Consider the following 24,973-nt stretch of genomic DNA (forward strand, 5'->3'; position numbering starts at 1 on the left):
TTTTACTTTGGGCTTTTCCCAAGCTAAGGAGGCTGCTGAATTTGTTGGTCATTGTGTCGAAAAAAATATTTCAAGTTTTATTTTTACTTGCGCTGGCTGCTGCTCTGGTGGCTATCGCGCCCATTTTGGTATCAAATTGATTTTGGAAAATAATAAAAAGATCTATTATGGCTTTTAAAGAAGAAGTCATTATATGTATTAATGCATAGTTGAAATTAGTGGTTATCTCTGTATTTCATAAATTTTTCAAAGTTCTTCTATTGATGTTAGTTGTTGGTTAATTACAAATATGCTTGGCTTCAGTGTACTCGTATAAAAGTACTCAGACTATAAAAGTACTGAGAGTATATTTGGTATTGTTGTGTCGCCAAAAAATATTCCTCACCTTGATCTTAAAGGTGAGATAAAATCTTTTTAGAAAACTGCTGCGGAGGTATCAGTTCATGCTAGGATAGAAATTTAGTAAAGTACCAGTTATGTATAGCCAAAAGTCACACAAATAGACAGTTTATCTTACGCTAACCGAATTCTGTAGGTTTTTCTTGTTTCTTCTTCTTCTAATACATGTTAGTTATGACTAATATGCTAAAAATTTTAATTATTTATATTACTTGCTATTATTAGATTTGTTAACTGATTTTTGTATTACTTTTTTTAGTGTTAAAAAGTATATCTAAACGAATAAGTTTAGCCGCCATTCTCTTTTATGTTTTCGTGCCAAAAGTCTGACAAGTGTGAAAAATCCTTTCAACAGTTATCTAAAAATATAACATTTTAGTTTAAAACTATCTAATTTTAGCGAAATGTTTTTGATTTGTAAATGTATTTACTAAATTACTTAGCGTTAAGTCACACTGTAAGAATACAATAGCGGCACGTTCCAGCGTTTTGAAACATTTAAGAGCTTCAAAATCGTTGTTTGCCTGGGTGATTAAATTAATATTAACTAAGTGTTGCCGAACTTTTCATCGTGGGGTTTCCTATATTTTAACACTTTTCGAATACAACAAAAGGGTGTGGAATTTCTAGTTTGCTTTAGAGAATTAATGTAAGGTTTTGAGGAATAGAGGTGGTTTCATGTAAAAAAATAAACAAAATAAATTAAATTAAATTAAATCAACTAAAACAAAATTAAGTAAAATTAAATATAATAAAATAAAATATAATAAAAAAAAAATTAAAATAAAATAAAAAATAAATTAAATTAATTTTATTAAATTTTATAATTAATTAATAAATTATTTTATTTTATTATTTTTACATAATTTAATTTATTTTTTTAATTTGTTAATGCCAAATTCAAGCTTCGATTCAATAATATTTTATAGTTTTTATTACTTTTTCTAAGTTTAAAAAAAAAATGCCTATTAACCTCCGTTATTTTCGTTTTATGAACACATATATACATACATACATATGCATATCATGTATCATTATACCTTTTTACTCTATTTCTTTCTTAATTTTAACTACAAACAATAAATAATTGCCTTTACCTTCATTGAAGTGCGATCAATACCAATCAAATATGATTAATGATTTAAATCTATGCACAAGCACATATATACATGTATAGATGTGTGAAGCAATCTGTCAATATTTACGTGCAGAACAGTCAGCATTAACACATTGAATTTGGCTTGCAACTCATAATGCTTTCTTCTACGCCTGACAGGGGTTCTTTATTTGAATTCTTTTTAATTCGTATTCTCACAGTTTATTAAAAATATTTATTATACTATAATTATAAGTAAAATTTATTAAGTTTAGAAATACGTTTTTAATACTTATTTAATTTTTTTTGGTAAATTAACTTTTAATTTAATTTGTTTTACTTTATTTTGTTTCGTTTTGTTAATGTTTAAATTTCATTTATTTTTATTTTAATTTTTTATATTTAATTTAGTTTGATTTAATTTAATTTATTTTAATTTAATTTAATTTTAAGTTAATTTTAATTTAATTTGATTTAGTTTATTTTAATTTAATTTAACATAGTTTTATTTTGTTAAATTTTATTTTATTAATTTAAATTAAATTAATTATTTTAAGTACTTTAGAAATTGTTAATTTCTTTTTAATATTTTTATTATAGGTATTTTTCTGATTTTTGTTGCTTTTCGCTCAATCATCCATCAAACAATTTTTTCTAATCCAAATTTTCTATTATTGCTTGCTTGTGTTTTATGCATATTATTCTTACTTGAATATTCATTGATCAAGATCGGTTTTTAAACTGAGTTTTTTGTTTTTGTTTTTTCTTTGTGTTTTTTTTTTGGTTTTTTTTCGCCCGTGCATAACATCAGCATCATTATCGCTTATTCAACAAAACAAATACGCTTTCATAGTTCTCTTAAAGCGAGTTAAGTATGCCATAGCGCTCATGTAAGCTTTTGTAGTTGTACGCTTACAATTGCGATTGAATTACGATTACAATAATTGATAAGCAACACAATAATTCAGCTTTGTGCATCATTTCATTTGTCAGTCAAACGTAAGGAGTTGCTATTTACCTGCCTTTGTTGGACTTTTAATTAGAAATACGAAAGACTTATGCAACGAACTTGTTGACGGAGAGTCAATTGTAAATGCTCGTATATATTTTCGGCTAGGGAAGTTACATAGAAAGCACGTGAGTTGTGAGGTGAGGGTAGAAAATGAAATTGAAAACGCTATGGAATATTTTTGTGTTAAATAATGAAAGCTTAGATGAGCAGCTAATCAAATATTGTTGGGGAACGACTCACAGAGGATGTGGTGATAGTACTGATATGTTATATATATATATATATTTATATAATATTTAGTATTTGATTCAGTTCTTATTGACAGAAAGTATATGAAAATTTTCAGTTTTATTTTTTTCGACATGTGGCAGTTATTCATTCATTTTCTTTTGGAATAGTGTGAGTACATATTGGATGTTTATTGATCATAAGGATTCGTAGACAGAAGTTGACTGAAGATATTGTGTGTACCTGCGTAGATGGACGATTAGACGCGCTTTTATTTTAAGATTAATATTATAAAAAAGTCGCATTTGTGAGTTTGAAAAGTATTGATTCTTACTCCCTGGAAATATTTTATATTTTTACTAAATATTCTTTCCAAGAACTTTACCATCCTATGGAGATCCGATGTAAACAATTTCTTCGGTGATTGCACCATTGCCTTAGGCAATTATCTAAGCCAAACTTCTTGAAGAAACCTCGTCAAATGAAAAAGTTATATGCTACAGTGGTCTTATATAGAGAAAAAGATGTGTGCAAGTTTTCAGATCGGTATCTCAAAAACTCGGGGCCTGGAGACGAGTCATAGTCATCCAAAGGCTGGCCGGGGTTCACACGGTACTTCTTACTCTAGAAAGGCTGATGAACTGGTATATAAGGGGGCTCATTCGTCAGGAACGCAACGTACTTACTTAAAAGGCAAGTCAGTAGATACTGCTGTGCATACTATTCTGTCATGGCTTGAGGAAGCCATTAAGTTTAAAGAATTCGCTGCTGGGACCTTCCTTGATATAGAGGAAGCGTTTAATAACGTCCGGCCAGAAGCAGTCGTAGCTGCTCTGGATGGTTTTGAGGTTGAGTCATATTGCAAACATCTCATTTACAGTCTCCTGTGCGACAAAGTCATTGAAACGGAATAGGCAAACGCACGTGCTCGACGAAATGTGAATATGGTAACCCTACAAGATAAAGTTTTCTCTCCTCTTCTATAGATCCTGGTCGTTAATGATCTGTTTAAAAACTTGAAAATGGTGGCTGCAGAGTGATTGCCTATTCAGAGAAAGCCGCGCTTAAGTTCAAAGAAAAAATCCTGAGCACCGTATATGAATTGACGCAGGGGTATCTCAGCGACGTTACAAATCGTTAAAACCGAGATGGTTTTATTCATTAGCAGATACGGGATCCCGGCGGCATCCGTGCCTCGAATGGGAAAAATCCGTCTACGACCAGCGGACACTATGAAATATCTAGGGGTCATAGAAGATAGTGGAAGAAAGGTATCGACTGCCTTGTACTTCTGTAGAGAAGAAATTGTCAAAAAGGTGAGGTATCTCACCGAAAATGGTCCTCTGACTCTACGACAGTATAGTCGAGCCCATTATGTTAAATTGAGTTTTTATGTGGTGGAGGTTTCTAGAAAATACCACACTTGCGAAAAAACTCGAAAGCGTTCAACGGGCGACGCTCATCAGCATGTGTGGTGCACCAAGGTCTACTACAACCATGGCACTTAACGAAATCATGCACATATTGCCCGTGGCCATCACCAAAAGGTATATGACTGCGAAAGTTACCATCAAAATCAGAGAGTCTGGACTCCTAAAAGAACACGGGTCTGAACACTCAGAAATCCTTACTCACTTCGACTTAATACCGGATAACTTGGATCATGAAGTTGCCAAACCGAACTCTGGCGGCTTCTTTTCTATCCATGGCCTCTGAAGTTTCCATCTGGGCGTTACAAACATTACACCCTGTTCAGAATATAAAAATACTACTTCCTTTCTTGAGCTTCGCTTTGAAATTGTTTATTGTTATAGAATAGTAATCAAATACATATCGTTAAAAATTTATTTTGTGCTTGCTGTTTGTCCTTTAGAATTCACTCAATTGCTTGCAAAAAATTTAATAATTAAATTGTGCAAACAAAAAACAAAATAAAGAAACAAAACGCCTACAACTGGGTGGCTGCATAATTCAAATTAATTTTTAGCCAAAAAAAAAACATATTTAACAATATATAGACCAACAAATCCCCCACTTATAATGCAAGCACCAGCAATTTGCCGCCACATTAAAACCTTTCAATTTTGCCAGAATAAATTTGTTTGCTTTCTGCGCTTTTATTAGCGACATTCAGTGCGAAATTCAAAAGGCAATTCAAAGTCAACCACAACAGAAATTAATAATTGTTGGTCATTGTTAACTAAGTGAAAAAAGTTGCAACGCCATTGCATTGACCGCCAACGGCCGTGCAACAAAAGCAAACAGCAGCTATATTGACACAAAAAATAGGCTTAAGTGTAAGCAACAACAATAGTGGTGGCAGAACAATGCAAGCTTGAAACAGCGCCGTGTTGTAGGCGTCCTTTAAGCAAAAACAACAGCAGCAACAGCAGCAGTGTGGCAAGCGCAAAGCACACTTGTCGCATAGAATTCGCTAGCGGCCAAAATCGCTAAGCATCAAGTGAGCTGCCTGCTGCAAGTTACTGCGAATTTTTTGTATGCTTGGTCATTTGCTTTTATTACTCGAGCTCAGTTCTTATTTTTGTGTATTTCTATTTTTTTTGTATTTAAATATATTTTTTTCAAGTAGTTTTTGTTTTTGTGCCAGTTTCCAATCTGCATGGCAATAAAAACGTAAATGTAATCATAATGACATATAATAACAATAATCAGATAATGGCCACGATATTCTAATGCGCTTATTGCCGCTTCCGCACACCATTCTCCTCTAAGCAACATTTGCTGCTTGTTGTTGGCATTACTGACCGCCATTGTTATGTTGCTGTAGTTTTTCGTAGTTTTGTGGTTATTTCTTCAAAAAAATATTTTTATTTATGTATATGTACTTTTGGCTGCTTTGTATGTTTGTTGTTGTTATGCCTTGTTCTAAAAAGTTGCCACTCTTAAATGGCTCCCACTATTGTTATGCTTCACATTTTATTTTTATTTATTGTTGCTGCAATTTGCTGGACAATTTTTTTCTGCCATGTGTTCACCATTTATTGTTGTTGTATGGATTTTTTGTTACAAATATTTTATTTTTGTTCGCTTATAACTTGCTTGCAATAATTTGTGGCATTTAAGCATTATTCGGATTTTGTTGCATTTTGTCATTGCAATTTGCAATTATGTGCCAGATTTTTTTTATGAAACGCAAGCGCCAGTATTGTTGCTAATAACTGGATTATATTGTTGTCTGTAATGAAAAATTAACCAAAAAATCTAAAGACTTAAGCAACGAACTTCTTTGGCAGTTTGTGTGGGCTGTTTCTTTTTTTTTGACCTGAAATGTTTGAGATTGCGATTTTTATTAATTTTTCTACAATTTTCTTTTCAAATAAGCTAAATCTATAAGTCAGTTTTATTTTATATGTATATTAAATTCATCTTTATTTCGTTAATTATTATTTATTTATTGTGTTTTAAAACTTGAATATAACTAGCACATTTAGAGAGCATATTTTTGTATAACAAAGCTCAAAATAAGTACCTGACTTGCTTCAAGATGTCTCTTCTTATTGTTATCAAAAGTCTTCTCTAGAAAGGAGAGAGATATATTTTTTATAAATAAATAAATTTTTGCGAAAGTTTGGCGTTCCCTACTTGAACTCCATCAATACACCATTGCAGAGATATTGAATGAGATAGATAGATGTAAATATTGGATGTAAATAAATATAAAAACAAAACGCTAACTCAGGCTGCTCTGAAGCTATAAAAGCCTTCTCATATGCAATTCTTATAGCATAAAAGGTAGAAAAATAACTTTATCTTGTGATCAGTATGCATATATGTTATACAAGGTGCGTTCCAAAGAAACATAACTTTTTGAATCTAGCGCCTCCTGGTGGCGCCATCTGTATGTCTACTAGTGCGTTAGAATCTGCTGATCAATTGTCCAGTGAGAATTTCAACATTTCATTATTGGAAGTGATTATTGCGTTTATTTGTCGTTTTGTGTTATTTGCGTGCCTAATGAGCTTCGAACAAAGAACATTAAATTTTGTTTTAAAAATTAGTAAAACTTTTATGTTTCAATTGATGAAACAAGTTTATGCAATGATTGCCTATCTCGTAGCAGATGCACGAGTTCAACGTTTGTAGAGTGGAGGACATAAATCACGATCATAGTGGGCCAATCAAAACTCCGTGACAATTTCTTCATGGAAATTATGATGTCTTGAGGAATTCATTGAAATTCACGGAAATAAAATTGAACATCTACAAAACATCGATTTATCGCATTTTAATCGAATATTTGGGCTTACGAAAGGTGTGTGGTCGGTTTGTTCCGCACAAATTGACTGACGATCAAAATTTGCTCAGAATCCAACATTCGAAGGGCGATTATTTGACCAAAAATCACATTTTAACCATGAACCACTCCCCGTGTTCAACTGATATGCCACCGTGCGACTTCTTCCTTTTCACCAAAATGCATTTGCTTATGAAAGAAAAGTGGTTTGTGAAACTGTGTTTTAACTGCGCTAAGAGAAGCAGCATAATTTTTATGTGCATTAAGAAAACCAGCATTGTTGTAGGACTCCTTTTGGTTGGTAGTCTACATGTGACACCCTGGAGAGTTTGGATTTGGTATAATTACCACTTCACTGACTTTATTTACCTGAATTTTATATTTGCATAAGACACTCATTTTCTTTCACTCAAATCATAACTATATTTATGTACAAAATATATTCAATCATTACAGGCACCCAAACAGCAACAAAAGTGACGCGCTCAACCAATCACAGCTGATTATTTCAAATAGAATATAGAAAAGCACAAACTACAAAAACTATCAAAATGTACGCTGATAAACATTTAGAGAAGCCCACAGCGTTGAGCGCAGGCACGCCCACGGCAATGTTGCCCACGCCCATTGCGGAGATGCATGCGCATGCGCACACACATGCGCTGGCGCATCCACATCTGCACACGCTGCACGCCCAACACATGCAACATATGCAAATGCAACAGCACCTGCAACAGCAGCAACAACAACAACAGCAACCACAAACGCATGTTAGTCAGCAACATGTTGCGCAACATTTAGTGCAACATCCGCATCAGCAGTCGCAGTCAACGCTGGCCGTGCTGCAGCAGCAACAACATCACCAGCAGCAACATCCACACCAGCAACAGCAACAACATGCGCATCAGCAGCATGTTAACATACAACAGCAACAACAACAGCAGCAGCAGCAACAAACGCAAGCGCAACAACAACAGTCGGCAATGTTTACCAGGTGAGTGTTAAACTTCACTTGCATTGTTGTTGCTTTACAAAACGCGTTTCAGCGACTTACTCGTATTCAATTAGTAATCAACGCCTGCCGTTTTTGTGGCAAAAATCACGCATTTCACTTTTTGTTTTTGTAATTTTTGTTAATAATAAATTGACCAAAAATCCATTAAGCTAATTTAAATAGCCAAACAAAGTCGGACGCCGCAAATTTATTAGGCTTTTCGGCAGATTGTTGTGGTTTCCTATTATTTACTAGCTATTATTGACAATAATAACAACAAAAGGTGGGCCGCTATGCCGTTAATAGAAGCTAACTGCCTCTCAATACACGCTTTGTTGTTGATTTTTTTCGAACGTTTTTCTTCTTTCTGTGGTTATAAGTAGGCTTATAAAATACTATTTTGGTATAAAGTGCACAAAAATGTTGCTATAAATCACCATTGACTCTAACCACAAAGGATTAATCATTCTAAGAAGTCATATGATAATATATTTTTGACGTCATTTGATTTACGTAAGTTGACTTGGTGACGTCTACAGAACTGCTGTATATTATGCCTTTCAGATGTGTCAGTTTTTCATTTTTTAAATTTCTGCAGTGACATGAGATGTTATGAAAGCGTCTATATCTCCATTTTGAACGGTCAGATTTTATGGCAATTATAAGCTGTGCTTTGACAATACTTTACCCGAAATTTCGTCAAAAAATAAGAATAGTTGCGTCTTAAGAAATGAAGGCCTTTGGGGAAGACACATAATTGGACCTTCTTCAAGAGACGGCGTTAAGAAGAGGGTAAACTTCACAAATCAGTTTAAAGTTACTCTTGGCCGTAAAGCGGAGTGAAGTTATTCCGCACTTGACTTACTATTGAAGGGTAGCACAGTGGCACACTGATGGTTTGAAAACACCGGAAGGCATTTGAGCAGGCATTGCGGGACCCCATACCAAGCTGTCCATACCAATGAGATGTTTTCCGAGTACTTTTCAAGCAAAAGGCCATGCTATAAGTCAGCGTCCAGGAATTAATCTCCAACGATAGTAAGTCGGCACTAAACGCGATCTCAGCTCAAGAAGTCAAATCGCTATTATTGGAGTCAGGCTGTCAGCTTATACTATATTAAAAAAAATCTGATTATGTTTTTTTCCAAAAAATTTAAAAATATAAGTTTTTAAGAATTTTAATTATTTTATAGAAAAATAATTTTTTTTATATTTAAATTTTTTTTTATAGAAAAATAATATTTTTCATTTTATTATTTTACTATTTTTTTATATTTATTTTACGTTATTTTTAGTTTTTTTTGTAGCATGTTTATTTGTTTCTTATTTTTTCGATGCCAATGCCAGCCATTCAATGAGAACACTTTTATTTAATTAACTTTCAAAAAGCATTGTTGCTCGCCCACGCAGGGCCAAATTAATAAAAGCAGCTTACATGCGCATTAGTGGCAAGTTTAGAGAACGTTAATTAACGAGTCTTTAATGATTATATATGTACAATGACCAAAAATATAAATGCGTGTGTACACATATGTACATATGCATGTTGTTGAAGCTTTTTACTATTTTTTTTTAATGTTATAGTTTTGTTTTAATTTCGTTTTATTTTTATTATTTTTAAACATATAGCCACTCACATTTAGTCACTACAATAATACATATACCCAGATTAAGAGTACATATTGCTCTAATTTAGCAATGACTGTCTAACAAAAGACTTAAGCAACGAACTTGAGTTTGTACAGTGCAAATAATAAATAATTTTATTATTGCTTTTTTTTATTATAGACGAATGTCGACTATGTATTTATATATGTTTATGCAAATATATGTGTATATATATATATATGTGTGTATGTATATGTCCATACAAGTATATATTGTATTTAAGCAGGATTTGAGGCAATCATTGAGCACAATCGTAATTAAATGCAAGCAAGCCTTGTTTTACTACAAGGTCATGTTGACAAAATGGTATATATAGTATGAAAAATAAGTTGAAAATAAAAATCGAAGGAATTGGTTTGTTGTTTGTTGAAAATCTTATGTTTTCAATTTTTTTTTAATTAACTTCCCATATTTCTTCAAGAATAAGAAACCTGACAAATATTTTTACTTGAGAGACTTCTAACAAACATATGTATTTTTTATGTAAATGTTACATTTTTTTATGTTTTAAATTCGGAGTTTGCGGCTCTGCTGTGATTAGCCAACTCCTGCCAACATAAGAAATCATAAAATAAACAAAAATAAAAATATTAAATTAAAAAAACACTTAAAAATGAACCTAAAAAATCTCCCGCTAAGCAAACAAACCAGCTGCTTGGCACTTTTAATTGTGGCGCTCACATCTGCACGCCTTGAAAATGCAATATGTTTTTCTTTTTAGCTGACTTCATTTGTCATTGCCGATTTGGTTACTTGCTACTTTTGTTTTCTATGCGATTTTCTTTTACTTTTTGCTTTTTACTTAACGTTAATCTCCAAGGAAACTCATTTGTTTATTTGTTTCAAGAAGATCGAGATAAATTTTACAAGAACGCTGCCACACAAAATTAAAGCACAGTAATAGCAAATACAACGAAGAAAAAAACAAAATCAAGAAGAAAAATGTACAAAAAGAAAAGAAAAAAAATACATTAAGAAAATGCCAATAAGAGAAACACAATCAGATATTGACTCAAAGCAGTTCACATTGGAGTGGCGCACAGTTAGTGTTGTTGTTGCGCTTGGTGCAAATATCGACAGCCAATGTGCCTCACATTTGTTGCCGAGCTGTGGCTGATGACAGCAAGGCAAGAAACGTTTAACAAGAATAAAAAAAATTTTAAATTAGAAAAATTAAAATAAAATAGAAAAAAAAATTTGAAATAAAAAATAAAGAAAAAATTAAATAGAAAATAACTAAAAAGAAATATTAAAAAAACCGAAATTAACTAAAAAGTCACAGCGACATCTTGCCGTGGCACCCACTTTGTTTTTATGCAGTTCATTTGTTCTCTTTTCACGGCTTATTCTCCTCTTGTTATAGCATGTTTGCGCCGCTTGGTTATCGCTTCTTGCAACAAACAAAAGACTTAAGCTGGAAACTCCTTCGGTTTAAATTAGTCTTTATTTTTTATTTCTTATTTATTTATTTTTTTTTTAATTTATGTGCCAGCGTTTGACCACAGTGTGTGCGCTGCCGCAATGGCAAAGTGTGGCGTTTATGTGACATTGACAGTGAGTAGTGGCAATATTATTGTATTTGGTAGCATGCAACAGACAGTTAGCTGTAGTTTTTTTATGGCCTTGAAAAGCTCGATATTTATTTAAATGGTACTGTAGTATTGTGTACAGAGTGGTATGTTAGTGGGTCGCAAATTATTTCTTATATATATTTTTTATATAGAACTTTTCTGGTTTTAATTGAAAAACAGCGAGAAGATTTTTTATCAAATTAATTGAATAGCTTAAGAACAATTTGAAAACGTTTACTAAGGCACAGTGGTATCCTAAGAATAGAGTTTTTGACAGAGTTTTGCTATAATATACATAAATATGTATATATATATATATTAGGGTGATTCAAAAAAAAAAAATTTTTTTTTCGTTTGGTACTCAGAAAAATAGGTTCCTAGACACCTCTAAGAAAGCCTCTCCAAATATGAGTTCTTAATTGTAACGGAAAGGTCCTTCTACATATAGTTTTTAATTTTTTCTTATTATCAAATAGAAAAATTTATATCTCGCTTCAAACTACTTGAAAAAATATCTTGTTCCTTAGATTTTGTAGGAAATTGAATCCTCTGCAAAAAGTTCTCCAATGACTTTTTCGTAAACCCAACCGTTTAAAAGATATTAACAGTTAATGTTTGATTATTTTTGGGAAAATTCTTTATTTCTTATGAATTTTATAACTCAATGAAAAAAATCATTATGAATGATGAAAGTCATAGGTTTTTGGAGAGGCTTTCTTAGAGGTGTCTAGGAACCTATTTTTCCGAGTACCAAACCCAGAAAAAAATTTTTTGTTTGAATCACCCTAATATATATTACTGATAATTAATAAACAATTTTCTAAAGATCGAATTATTTGCTTATGAAGCTTACTTTTTTGACAACTGACTTACTTCATGGCTATATTGACTTTCTATACTTACTAAAATCATACAAAACTTTTATCGATAAATTCCGTATCAAAAATTAATGAGCAAAAGTGAGACATTTCTTTTAACAATCTTGCCAGAGGTGAGAATTGATCAGCCAGTAACCTTTCACTGTTGCCTTTGACTAATATTTTTGTGGCCTTCCTACTGTTATGATAGCACTCTTTCATTGAGCGCATACTTCTTTCACTGATGAATTGGTAGGTTGAGAATTGGAAAATAATATACCTAATCTAATTTATTTTTGGGCTTTCGATAATCGATTCGATTTCAATAACAGTTACAAGTCATTGTCGCAAATTCACAATACTTTATTTTTTCGATTAATTATGTTCGCCATTCGATTAAAATAATCGAAAATAATCGATAAGTTTCTTCATTTCATCAATTTCAATTAAAATAATTTTATACAAAAATTCATGCAATATGATAGAAAATTTTTAGATAAAATTAAAACAATATAGAAGTTATCGACAACGTTAAAAAATAATACTTAAAGATCAAATGACTCAAAAAGCTGAAAAAAATAATGATAAGTACGACTGATTAGCTTTAAAATATTTTACATTTTTTAACTTTAACTTTCTTAACACAGGTTTGGTCTACTAATACCCATTTTAATGCATACATATGCACATACATATGTATTTGTACATATGTAAATATAACAACTTGAAGTTATAAAAGTAATTTGTTTATGTTTCGCTTTATGTTAACACAACTGTTTAAAAAAATTTAAATATTATTAAAAACATATGTATATCGATAAATTATCGATCGATTTTATCGGAAGACAGAGGTCAGAATCGATAAAGGGAGTTTTCTTACTTTTGAATTATTCTTTAAGTGAGTTCGCAAGCAAATTAGTAACGTTATTATGAATTAAAAACTCAACAAAAATAATAATGCACTCTTCTAAATTCCACAAAATCTGGGACTCTTTGATTTCTAAGTTAATTATCGAAGTGGAAGCCAAAATCGGTTTTATAGGTGATAAAATATATTTTTTTTTTGGTTTTAGTATGGTGTAATATAAATAGTAAATTTGTAAAGTTATCGAAAAATCTTTGATCGATAATAGATTTAAGCTATGGAAAGATTTTTTGAGTTCCCGCAAAATTGCTACACTTTTTCTTTAAAATTATTCTATTATAAGAGAGTGATTATAAACAGCGATTTTAACGGATACTTTAAAATTTATCGATAATATAGTTTTTGAAAAATTTTAGGTTTTTTTTTTTGAAAAATATGACTATCTTTTAAAAATCCATAATAATTTATGATACTAATAAATTATGTTTTCATTGTACTATACTAAATTCATAATGGCGTGTGTGGAACCAAGTTGTTTCAATTACTATAATTTTTTAGAAAATTTATATTTTTTGCACTATATATTTATTTCGTCATTAATAACAGATAATTATTTACTTTAGCAATTATTTTAGTGCAACAATTATTTCCAAGCACTTACACACGCAAGCACATTAATGGCTTCTCAGGTAACAACTGCAAAACCTTCAAAGTAAGCAAAAATTATTGCCGAACATTGCTGTTGTCCACTCACATGAGGGAGAAATACTGAAATACGTATACAAGCAGTCAGTAGCTAGTTACCTTAACCTCTGGCAGCATTAAAAACACTTCTGCAATGAGTATTAACTGCTACTTGCCACTTGCTGCCACTTAGCCATGTTGCAGTTGAAAGTTATGGCATCGCATTGCAAGCACTAATTAATTGGAACTAAATAAAAATGGCTAAAATCGTTTTATTTCGAAAAGCCAAACAAAACAAAAAGAGAAGCGATACAGTGTTATGTGAGATTATACACACACTCACATACTGCTATATATAAATATAGTGCTAAGACGCAAGACGACGAAGGGCGTAGCTGTGAAGCTGCCAGCTTTTGCTGATTATGAGCCATAGATAACTGAATGGTAAGGCTGAAATACAAACTTTGTTGTTGTTGCCTGGTGTGCTTTGGGTAGGTGCCACTCGGACGCGTTGCATGCCACACAGAAATTACAACAAGAGAAAATAAAATTTAAAAAGAAAATAAAATAAGAAAATTAAAAGCTTAAAAGTGCGTATAGCATTTGAAATCAAGTGTCCACTGAACAAATATATATGTGGAACATTTCTAAAAAATAAAGAAGCAATAATAAACAAATTTTAGGAGAAATTTTGGTTTTAAAAGTTGTAAGTATATTAAGTTTTTTTATGTTTGCAGACTTAAGCAAATGAAGAGAAAAATAGTAGAAGAAAAATAAAAATGATTAAGAAAGAAAGGAGAGACAGAGAAAGAAAATGACAAAGAAAGAAAAAGGGAGTGACTTATTGTGGAACAGAGACAAGGAGGCGATGACGGAGAGAAGTAAAATAATTATCTTATAATAATATATTCCCATCTATTCAAAAAAATGGCGTTAGCGTCCTCCAAAAGCATTAGCCTCACAGCGTGAGTGCCAAAGGGACATTCAATCGTTAGTATTTTATAAGCGGTTATGTCTACAAAAAGATCGTGAGGACCATTATATAGAGCATTCAATCGCCTATAGAATCTATTAAAGAAGTTATTTTTTAAGTAGTTGGAAACTTGGAGATTCAAACTTCAGATGACTAGAAGAAAAGAAAACTGTAAGGCGGAGGACCTTGCATTTAAGAACTCGTACTTGGAGGTGTCTAAGAACCTATTTTTCAGAGTACCAAGTGAAAAAAAAAATAAAATTTAAATTTTTTTTCACCCACCCTAATATTTCTCTATTATTCAGAGTACCAAGCGAAAAATATTTTAAATTTTTCATCCACCTAATATGTGTATTTTCAAAGTAAAAAAGCTACAACAAATTTTTTTTTGGTCCACCCTAATATGTACCGATTTCTCAAAGTACCAAGCGAAAAAAATTTAGATTTTTTTAATAACCCTAATATTTTTCAGAGTACTTAGCCAAAAAATTTTGATTCTTTTACCCACCCTAATATATATCAAACGAAAAATATCTTAAATTTTTTAACCCACAATGCATGTATTGTTCAAAGTACCAAACGAAATCTTTTTTTAATTTCTGACCCACCCTAATATGTGTAGTTCTGTATATGTCTTTGGTAATGTGGTCTTATGAAGTTTCAGAATTATGTTCATTACCTACTTCAAGGCGTTTTTATATACATACTTGTGTATAGTTTGAATATCTCGAAACAACTCTACATTAACGCAGCAGAACGCATATCTCTCACCTGTAAGTGTATAAACACACATATTTCTCCTCCATTATGTGCCTGCATGCTTGTCTTTTGATTATTGGGTGTAAGTGGCATGACAAATCGCTACTGCCTCAGTTCAACAAATTGTCAATAAATTCAGCACTTTTGACATGCGCAGATGAATTGCTCCGCTATGCTTTCATAATCATTGCGCACATGTGCACATACACATACATACATTTATGTAGAAAGTGGGAAATTCTTATACGTGTGCGCCTGCGCAACCACATTAGAGCTGAATATGGCACCTGAAGCGCTACAAAAGTAGGTGTGCACTGACAAGACTTTAATAGCTGCAGCGACTGCACCCTAAACAAACGCACACACATACCTACATACTTATTGATAGATGCTTCAGAAATTATTTTTATAAGAATAGAATGTGCGATATGCTTTTATTGGAATATTTTTTTTATTTCATGCTTTTTTATGTTTATACTTGTGTGTATGTATATTTTTCTTATTACTAACTGAGGTCAGCAGATAACTGCGTTCTTGAAAATTTGAAAAATAGCTTTCAATCTGAAGCTTTCTTAGTTAAGTTAATGGAAAATGCTTGCTTCTGTGGAAATTTCTTTAATAGCAGAAGAGAACTCCCAAGTTGAGAAAGAAGATGCTGAAATGGAGTTACTTAAACTGCTCAATACAAAGATGGTTCCCATCTTCTTTATTAAAATCAATAGTTAGCTTTCTGAATACTATTATTATTATATACAAGCAATTTACTGACTCGGCTATAGCCGCGTAAGCGTTGTCTACATTGATAAAGAAGAGAATCTGCTAACTTCATTATGGATGCATGGATTTGCTTACTTTTAAACAAAACCTAACACTATCCGCAAACTTAATGAATTCGAATTGATAAATGGAAAAAAATCAAAATATTACTGAAGCCGAATTTCTAACTCTTCATTCTTGAGACAAATGTATCTCCATATAAACAGTATTCCTCTATCTGTCTTGGTAATCCAACAATAGAAGTACACTAAAAGGTGACTCTTCTTCTTTATTGGCGTAGACACCGCTTGCCGCCAATTGGAGATTTCAAGTGTAGCTAGGTCCTTCTACACCTGATCTTTCTAAAGAAGTGGAGGTATTCCTTTCCTCTGCTTCCACCGGTTCTGTGTAGATCACTTTCAGAGCTGGAGTATTTTTATCCATTCGGACGACATGACCTAGCCAGCGTATCTACTGTCTCTTAATACGCCAAACGATGTCAATGTCATCTTATATCTCGCGCAGCTCATCGTTCCATCGAATGCGAAATTCGCCATTGCCAATGCGCAAATAACCATAAATCTTCCGCAGAACCTTTCTCTCGAAAACTCGTAACGTTGACTAATCAGTTGTGCGAAATGTTACTGCAAATATCCTTTCTAATGAACTATTGCATTTATATGAGTAGTAGAGGCCGGTAGTTAAGCACCCTTCAAGCCGCAATACATAGTTTAAGGTGATTTAAAGATAAATCAAATAATTCTAAGAGGAGTAACGACTTTTTTGTGAATAAAAACGAAATAATTTGGCTTCTGGTCACAATCACTTACCTTCGCATCGATTTAATATAGCGATATAAGATCACATTTTTACGATTGGCTTCGTCAAGCCACTAAACACACATTTACGATATCATCCCTGATGTTGGAAGCTCAAGTGACCCAAGAGTCAGCGTCTCAGCGTCGTTATCCATATTTGATTTAGCTATTTAAACCGAACACATAAGAAAGAATATTGTCAAGAATATCCCCATCTTACAACCACTGCCGTATGCAATGTGTTACTGCGTTCTAAATTAAAGTGTTATTTAGTTTGTAGTTTTATTTGTCCAACAAATCGAATTGCAAAACAAAAAAAGCTAAATCAATTGCAAAAATGCTAAATTAATTTGCAAGCTATGCAAATTTTAACCCACTTTTTCTAAGCTTTTAACAAGATTCACAAATTTAGATTACTGACACGGCATTGTCTAGGAGTCAAGCTACATGGAAATGTTCTAGAAATAAAAATTAAAAAAGAAAAAAAAAAACAAGATTTACAATTAAAAAAAATAAAATAGAAGGACAAACTAAGAAAAAAGTAATGATAAACCATCGTAGCAAGTGTACTTGAGGAATTGCATAGTATATATTGTATTAGGATATTTTTTTTCGCTTGGTATTCTAAAAAGTAAGTTCTCAGGCACCGTAAGTGCTGTAAATTTCCAATGAAACTTTGAGTCTTGCAATTAAAAATAAGTTTTTTCACTGAGTTATAGAACTCATAAGAAAAATGAAATTTGCTTTAAAATAATGAAACGAGAAATCGGAAGAGCATTTTTTGTGGAGCATTCAATTTCCTAAATTTTAAATTTTCCATCTGAAAAAAATAATAGAAAACTGTAGAACGGAGAACCTTACCGTTACAATAAAAATCCCAAACTTGGAGTGCAAACCTTCGTTTTCTGAATATATGAGGAACCTATATGTCAAGCTTTGAAATTAATCCTAGACGTTTCCTGTTTGTGAACTGTCACGTTAAACAAATTTAACCTTTCAGCAATCTCTCGAGATGTTACTCGACAATTTGTATCGACTAACGGCAATATTTCTACGTTCCCACGACAGTCGAAGATATTCAAGAGCGGTTATTTTATCCAGAAAAAACAACGGTTTGGTGTGGTTTTGAAGTCGGTGGAATCATTAGTTCACATTTGGTTTCAACAAGATGCCAACATTTCCTACACATCGCATCAATCAATGGATTTATTGAAACAACACTTCGGTGAGCTGATAATTTAACGTTTTGGGCCTGCCGTTTGGCCACCAAGACCGTGTGATACCACAGCGTTAGACTTTTTCCCGTTGGAATGTGTAAAATCTAAAGTCTATGCGAACAATCCCGCTTCGATTCAGACCTTGGAGCAAAACATCACGCGTGCCATTCGCCGGTTACCAGCCGAAATGATCGAACGAATCAACGAAAATTGGACTCAACGGATGGACCATGTGAGACGGAGCCGCCGGCCAACATTTGAAGTTTCTTTGTTTCTTCTTTTTAAAAGTAGGGAACCTCGAAATGGAACACCTTTTATATAGATTTATATGTATGCTAGTATAACGGTATCTATTTTCAATATTCCGCCACCTACTTGTCGAAAATCGAGTAGCTGGGTAAATGAGTAGGCTATATTTATAAAGTGGACACATATGCAACACTTTCTATATTATATGTGAAGCAGAATCGATATCTCTTCCCCGCTCTACCGCTGTGCAACCCAGTACTCCAGCTACGTTGTGAAAACCCTTTTCTAAAATTTTTTGCGCCTTTATCGCTGGTCATTTCATTTAGACCTTACCTGCCTGCGGCTAATTAAGCCCAAACAAACTTTTGCCAAAGCCAACAAAAACAAACTAGATACGGTACAAATGTAAAGAGCAGCAATTGTAGTTGTTATTGTTGTTGGCGGTGTTGATGTTGGTGCTAAATGGTACCAACAGTTGCAGTTGTAGCTGCTGTTGTGATTGTTAACTTTCTTGTTCGCAAACTTGTAACAGTTTTTTATGCTGCCACTTGGTGCTTCTTTCATTGCTGCCATCCGTCCTCGTGTTTGTTGTTTTTGTGTAAGTTAAATGGTTCTGCTGCTAATTTATGTTATCACCAAAAAAATACACAACACGGAAAAGGAAGAAAAAACATTGCCTTCAATGAGTGGTCGTGTGAGTGTGGTAGCAAGCAGAATTAGTGCACACTCACACATTTACTATATATGAATATATGTATATAAATATGTGTGTGTTTCTATGTATTTATAGTGTGCGAAATAGCCAAGTAGACTTTCGACCTATATGTACATATGTATGTATCAGTGTTTGCATCGAGTTCAAATACTAGCCATATGTGTGATCTGTGTGTCCCTCCACTCTTCTCCCACTTTGTTGCCATTTGCAACTGTTAAATTCGCATTGGCTTGCCGTTTCACTCGTAACAAACGTTGATTTTTATTTTTTGCACTTCTGTTACTTTAGATTTTCGCCTGCTTCTTTTTTGAAGTGTTTAAAAATCGATTTACAACAAAAATGTGATGCACCATACTGTGCAATATGTGCTCTTACACACCAGCATATATGTTACATGCTACTGCAGCGTACAGTGGCAAGCAAACAAAATGCAATCGGGTTCTGAAAATTAGTACGGTATTCAATAGGTTAAAAAAGAAGTCTATAAAGTGTTTGGTTAAATTTTGGGCTAAAATTTTGGTTAAAATTTTGATTAACAATTTAGTTGAAATTGTGATTAAAATTTTGGTTGAAATTTTGGTTATTTTGCTTTTTACCTGAATTATTGAAAAGTTCTTCAAGTTGTCAAATCCTGAGAAGCATTGCTTCAAAGTGAATACTTCATGCTCATTGCACTTTCATACTTGCATAAAGTAAAACTGCATTTTCAATGTTTGCTACTGTAAATTTGCCCATAAAAACTGTGAATTTAAGCGCATATTTAACACATCCTAGTTAAGCACACATGGAGCTTTAGCACAGAAAGGTTGTGCAGAAGTTCGTTGTAGTTACATATGTAAATCTATAGGTATGTAGGCAGTTACTTTTTTTGTTTACATCGTTATGAGAATGCCATAGTGTATTTTCTGGTACATGATTCATCCCCATGTGGCAAGTCATGTTTTCCTACCGTGGCATAACTGCAATAACACTAGTGCTGTAGTATTTCACGTATTTCTATTTGTTTCACCGCTATATAAGTGATATGAATTGTGACAAAAAAGTACTCGGAAATTGTAAAAAAATTGCAAAATATTTACTTATTCAACAATATTTATTTTAACACCTTCAAAGTAATCCCCACCAGATGTAATACATTCATGCCAAGGATTTTTCCAATCCTCGAGACACTTTTCATAAGTACTTTTTAGGATGGCCTCAGCTACTGAAAACGGCTTCCACGGAGCAGTAATTTCAGTTTGGGGAACAAAAAAAATTACACGGAGCAAAATCTGATAAATACGTGGGTTGATGGATGGTATTCATGACGTTTTTGATTTTAAATTCGGTGACAATCGTGGTCCGATGCGTTGGTGCATCATCGTGTAAAATTCATGAATTGTTCTTCCACAAGTTGTTCTCACGCAAACGCCTCAATGCAGCCAAATAGAGCTTATTGATCGTCTGTCTCTCCGAAACAAATTCATGATTCATCAAACAAAAACCAAAACGAGCATCACCTTGATTTTGAACGGCTTTAGCATTTTTTTGGTGTCGGCTCGTTTTTTCCCCTCCATTCCGATGATTGTTGACTTGTTTGCATGTAAAACTCATAAGCCATATCTCAGTTTAATGCTCCTTCATCAACATGAGATCGAAATACGCACGATCAAGCATGTCCAAAGGCCTATTTACGGCACTCTTTTCGAAAAAAATTTAATTCCCAAAATATCCAACAAAATCAATCGAAAGGATTCACTGGAGATGTCGAGCTCTTTTGCCTTCCCTCCAACACTTTCCTGGCGATTTTCAAGCACCATATCCTTCACTTGTGTAGTATTTTCATCAGTTAAAATAAAAAAAAAAATATTTATTCTTCGTTTGGTACTCAGAGAAAAATATTCTTAGACACTTCTAAGGAAGTTTTTCCAAGCATGAGCTCTTAATTGTAACATAAAGGTCCTCCGCCTAACTGTTTCCTATTTTTTAATATCAAATAAAAAAATTCAAATCTCGCTTCTAACTACTTGAAAAAATATTTCGTTTCATCAAAAGAGTTGGTGCGCGAATATACTGTCCAGAGTTAGGCATAAGACAACCTTTTAAGTTGCAGGACCTCTGCAGTATATTTCAAGCTGAAGTCTTTGTTATTATGAAAGGAACAGCGTCTAATGCTCCTGCAGACAATTCCAGAGTCAACATCTACCATACGTAGGCAGACAAGCAGCAATCAAGGTAGTAACCTCGTGTCGCATATCGGCCAGAAGTGTCTTGGAAAGCAGGGCAGCAGTGGTCACTGTCTGGTGGCGGCGTACGCCCGCAGAAGGGGGCTGACAGAACGAGAAACTGCAGGAAATGTATAGGGCAGGGCACCATAGCATAGAGGAGCATCTCTTGTGCACTTGTTACGCATTGGCAAGATTACGACGTAAGCTTCTGGAATCCCCACAGGATGATACACTAGAGAAGGTGTCGATTGTGAGGCTACAGAATCTGTTAAAATTCTCGCCAAGCGCAGGCATCGTAAAGTATCTGGTATCGCAAATGACAAAAGCTGGTCTATGCGTGGCTTATTGGCCTACCAGATTAACGTAAGACTCGTTCCAAATACTTACCATACTAAATCAGACTCTCTAGTTCAAAAAAAAATTTTAAAAAATCGCACTAAGCCATTCTACCATTTTGACTCGATTCTAAGTCCTCACTTGAAACGCAGATTCATTAGCTCATTACTTTGCTATCAAACACAAACTGACTGCCTGACAAAACCAAATGGCGCTTCCAGTGTCTAAACGCCCTTTTGGCCCAAACGAATTCATTTATCACACATACACAAACACATACATACATATATATGTATCTATAAACATTTTATGTGTTTCAAGAATCCTTCTTTGGTCAAGTTGAAAACGCCTCACTAATTAGGGCGCCAGTAATTTGCAATTGTTTTACGGTGAAAAACGCGGCTTTGCGCCTTCTGCTCGCCACTGCCGCTTTCCCCCATCCCCTCTCTCCTACACATTTAATTTCGCTACGTTTAACATTTGGCCTTGCTTTGTTCTCTTTAAATTGTTTTTTTATGTTTTTTAGTTTTTCGCCCTTTCAGTTAGCCAGTGGTGCGCTGGCAGACGGACTGTTCGGTTGGCTGCTTGCTTGGCTCACTCAAACGCTTCGTTGGTTTCCGTTTAAGCGTGCGCGCCCTACACTGTCTTCATGTTGTTGTTCTTGCTCTTGCGCTGGGTACTATCTATACGTTAAATTTTTCGTACTTTTTCTCGAGATTTCTTTTAAATGCTTTTTAGTTGGTTTGTATTCTGCTTACTCGTGCTAATGTAGGTGTCTTCGGTACTTCTGTGAGTCTTCTGTGCGTCTTGCGGAGGCGGTTTATATGACTTCTGCGTAGTGAGTCTCATTTCGCTGGTCGCGTAAGGCAGCCTCCTTCAGTGTTCGCATGAGCCGCTTTTATTTTATTTACCCCACATTTGTTGTTGTTGGTGGCAGCTAGTAGTTGGCGTTTGCCGCCATTAACTCGTCGATCGTTTAAATTTATGGAAAAATGCCAATTAAAATATTATAATGAATTGCTTTGGTTTAATTTTGATTAGCGAATTGCGATCGAATGCCAATTGAATTGTGTCCATTCTCCGATTGGCGCATACGAAAATATTTTTAATTTAAATAAAACTGTGTGTGATTGTGGAAGTGAATTACGTATGCGTTGCTATGTAGTGCATGCACTTATGTACAATCGTTGTTGTAAATTTTTTTGGAATTAAAATGTTCTGGCGGATAAAAATCTAACTCTAGTCACTCAGTCACTGTAGCCAGTATAGTCAGTAACGTTGAACCTCTTATAGATATGTATGTATTGTATATCAAAGGGTATGAGTCAATATCAAAGAATAGTATTAAGTTAGGTTAGGCCATAATCGCTTATTAGGTATACTGGCTGGCTGTTATGCCATACATAGACAACAAGTCTTTTTTAATCCCAGATGGAGGTTCAGTTCAATACGTCGTGCAGGAAGTGAACGGTTTTTACGAAGTTTAATAAATACTTCATATCTAATTCTGGTACTATATGCAGCCCCTTAAGCTTAAGCTACTTCACTGCACTTTCTGTATGAGTCATCGGTAATAATGCCCCCACAATGCGCATGTGATGTCAGCTAGTTATGACTTGCGAATCGTCCTGCATTCTTTTCGAGACCGTGTGAGTAAAAAGCAAACGAGTTTTCCTTCCGTTCCCTTGCACATCATCTTGAAAAGTCTGCGTGTCTTTAAAGTATTCGAACTCGCCTTCGTTCTTAGCGCTACGCGTATTTCTGGAACTGGCTCCGTGGTCAAGCAAAGTTAGTAGAAAAGAAGGATGGATATATGTGTGTCCCTTATTTTATTCTAGGAACTAGTCTAGGTGCCAAGCTGTCAAGCTTTTAACAGAGACGTTCATTGCACAGTCAGCATCCCCGAGCAGGATACAGCTAGAGAAATGGTATAATAGCATTGCACAACCCACCAAACATTCAGAGTCCAATGAAGGCCCTTTTTTACAAATATCTTCGCGCAAATGACGCATAATACTCAAATAGTTTTCTTGTTGACATTTTGAAAGTCGAAGTGCACCACACCTCGACAATCGATGAAAACTATCAACATAACCTCGAGTTTTGACCTGCTTTGACGTTTTTCGGCTTCGGCTCACCACGATATTCTGCCGATTAATCGTCAGTTTACGAGTCGTAAGCATTATTCAAAGACTTTTCATGGTATTTGTCGGAAAGTATTGTTTCATAGACGTTAACGCGACGCTGTTTTTCGAAAAAGTTGTGTGATTTTGGGACCTATCGTGCTTTGACTGTTCTTAGGTCCAAATTATCTGTCAAAAAGGTTTTCACTGATCCATGCGATTTTCCAACGATGCAGGTAAGATCTTTGAAAGTTAATCGCCAATTCTCAAGCACCAATTTCTTTATTTTATTGACCAATTCCTTTATTTTCCTTTGCTACCTAGTTTCTCTGCAAACAGTGTGTACTTTTTAGATGCTATAGAGAGCTTTGAAATGAGGATGTGGCTCAGTTGAAGTATCATTTATTAGAAAGGCAGTTTTCCATCTAAACCTTACTTGTCTTGCTGTAGACGCTACTACAACAAGAGATCAACCAGGCTCCTTACAACACTAATCCAACCCCATTGAAGCACCCTCTATTAGTTAAGTACTCGCATGTTTATGTGCGCGCGTAGTTGCGAGATCGCGTACGTGAGCTTTCGTTAAACTAGTGCTCGCAATTGCTGCTTATAGCGGTCATCTTGCTGCGCGCTGCATTGCTCGTTGGAGATGCGCTATAATTTTCAACAAATCAAAAGGCGCAACTAATGTTGCAAGTAAGCAAAAAGTGTTCAGTGTTCATAGCAAAATGTATCAAAGCATACGTGCGACGTGTACGTAGTGCAGCGTTGCAACACCACAGCCATTTAACCATAGAGTAGCGCATTGGCAATATGTGGCACATGCAACATTTCGCATTTTGCATAGCAGATGATACGCTGATTTGCCGCTTGAATGCGTCGAATGGTCAAACGGCGTCAAATCGTTGTGGCAGGCGCAGAAATATCGGCTGCAAAGTCGGAGGGCAGCTGCTCTACTCGACCGTGTGCCGTTGTTTGTTGCGAGTAAGCGCATGTTCAGCAAGTTGTTGCAACGCGCATATAACACAGCTACGGCTGTTGGTCTAATGCCTTTGTTGCAAGCATAAATTGTGGCAAGCAAGAGCAAGAGTCTTGAGTGCGTAAAAGATGTTCGTTATTAAAAAATGATTTACTCGCTCGCTGGAAAGCGGAGTACAGAAATCAATGAGTTGATTTGAAGGCAACACAGCG

General features: G+C 34.2%; 1 protein-coding gene across 1 annotated transcript in view; it reads left to right on the forward strand.

Moving 5' to 3' along the window:
• Window positions 1-24,973, forward strand: part of LOC105227108 (protein single-minded) — a 131,456-nt gene that overhangs the window by 14,318 nt on the left and 92,165 nt on the right. Inside the window, exon 2 of the mRNA XM_049448873.1 lies at window positions 7,447-7,984. Within this exon, the coding sequence (XP_049304830.1) occupies window positions 7,542-7,984 (443 nt within the window). The 5' untranslated portion in view covers window positions 7,447-7,541. The remainder of the gene's footprint in view (window positions 1-7,446; window positions 7,985-24,973) is intronic.

This window comes from Bactrocera dorsalis, chromosome 2 (assembly GCF_023373825.1).
Source record: "Bactrocera dorsalis isolate Fly_Bdor chromosome 2, ASM2337382v1, whole genome shotgun sequence".
Taxonomy (NCBI): Eukaryota; Metazoa; Arthropoda; class Insecta; order Diptera; family Tephritidae; genus Bactrocera; species Bactrocera dorsalis.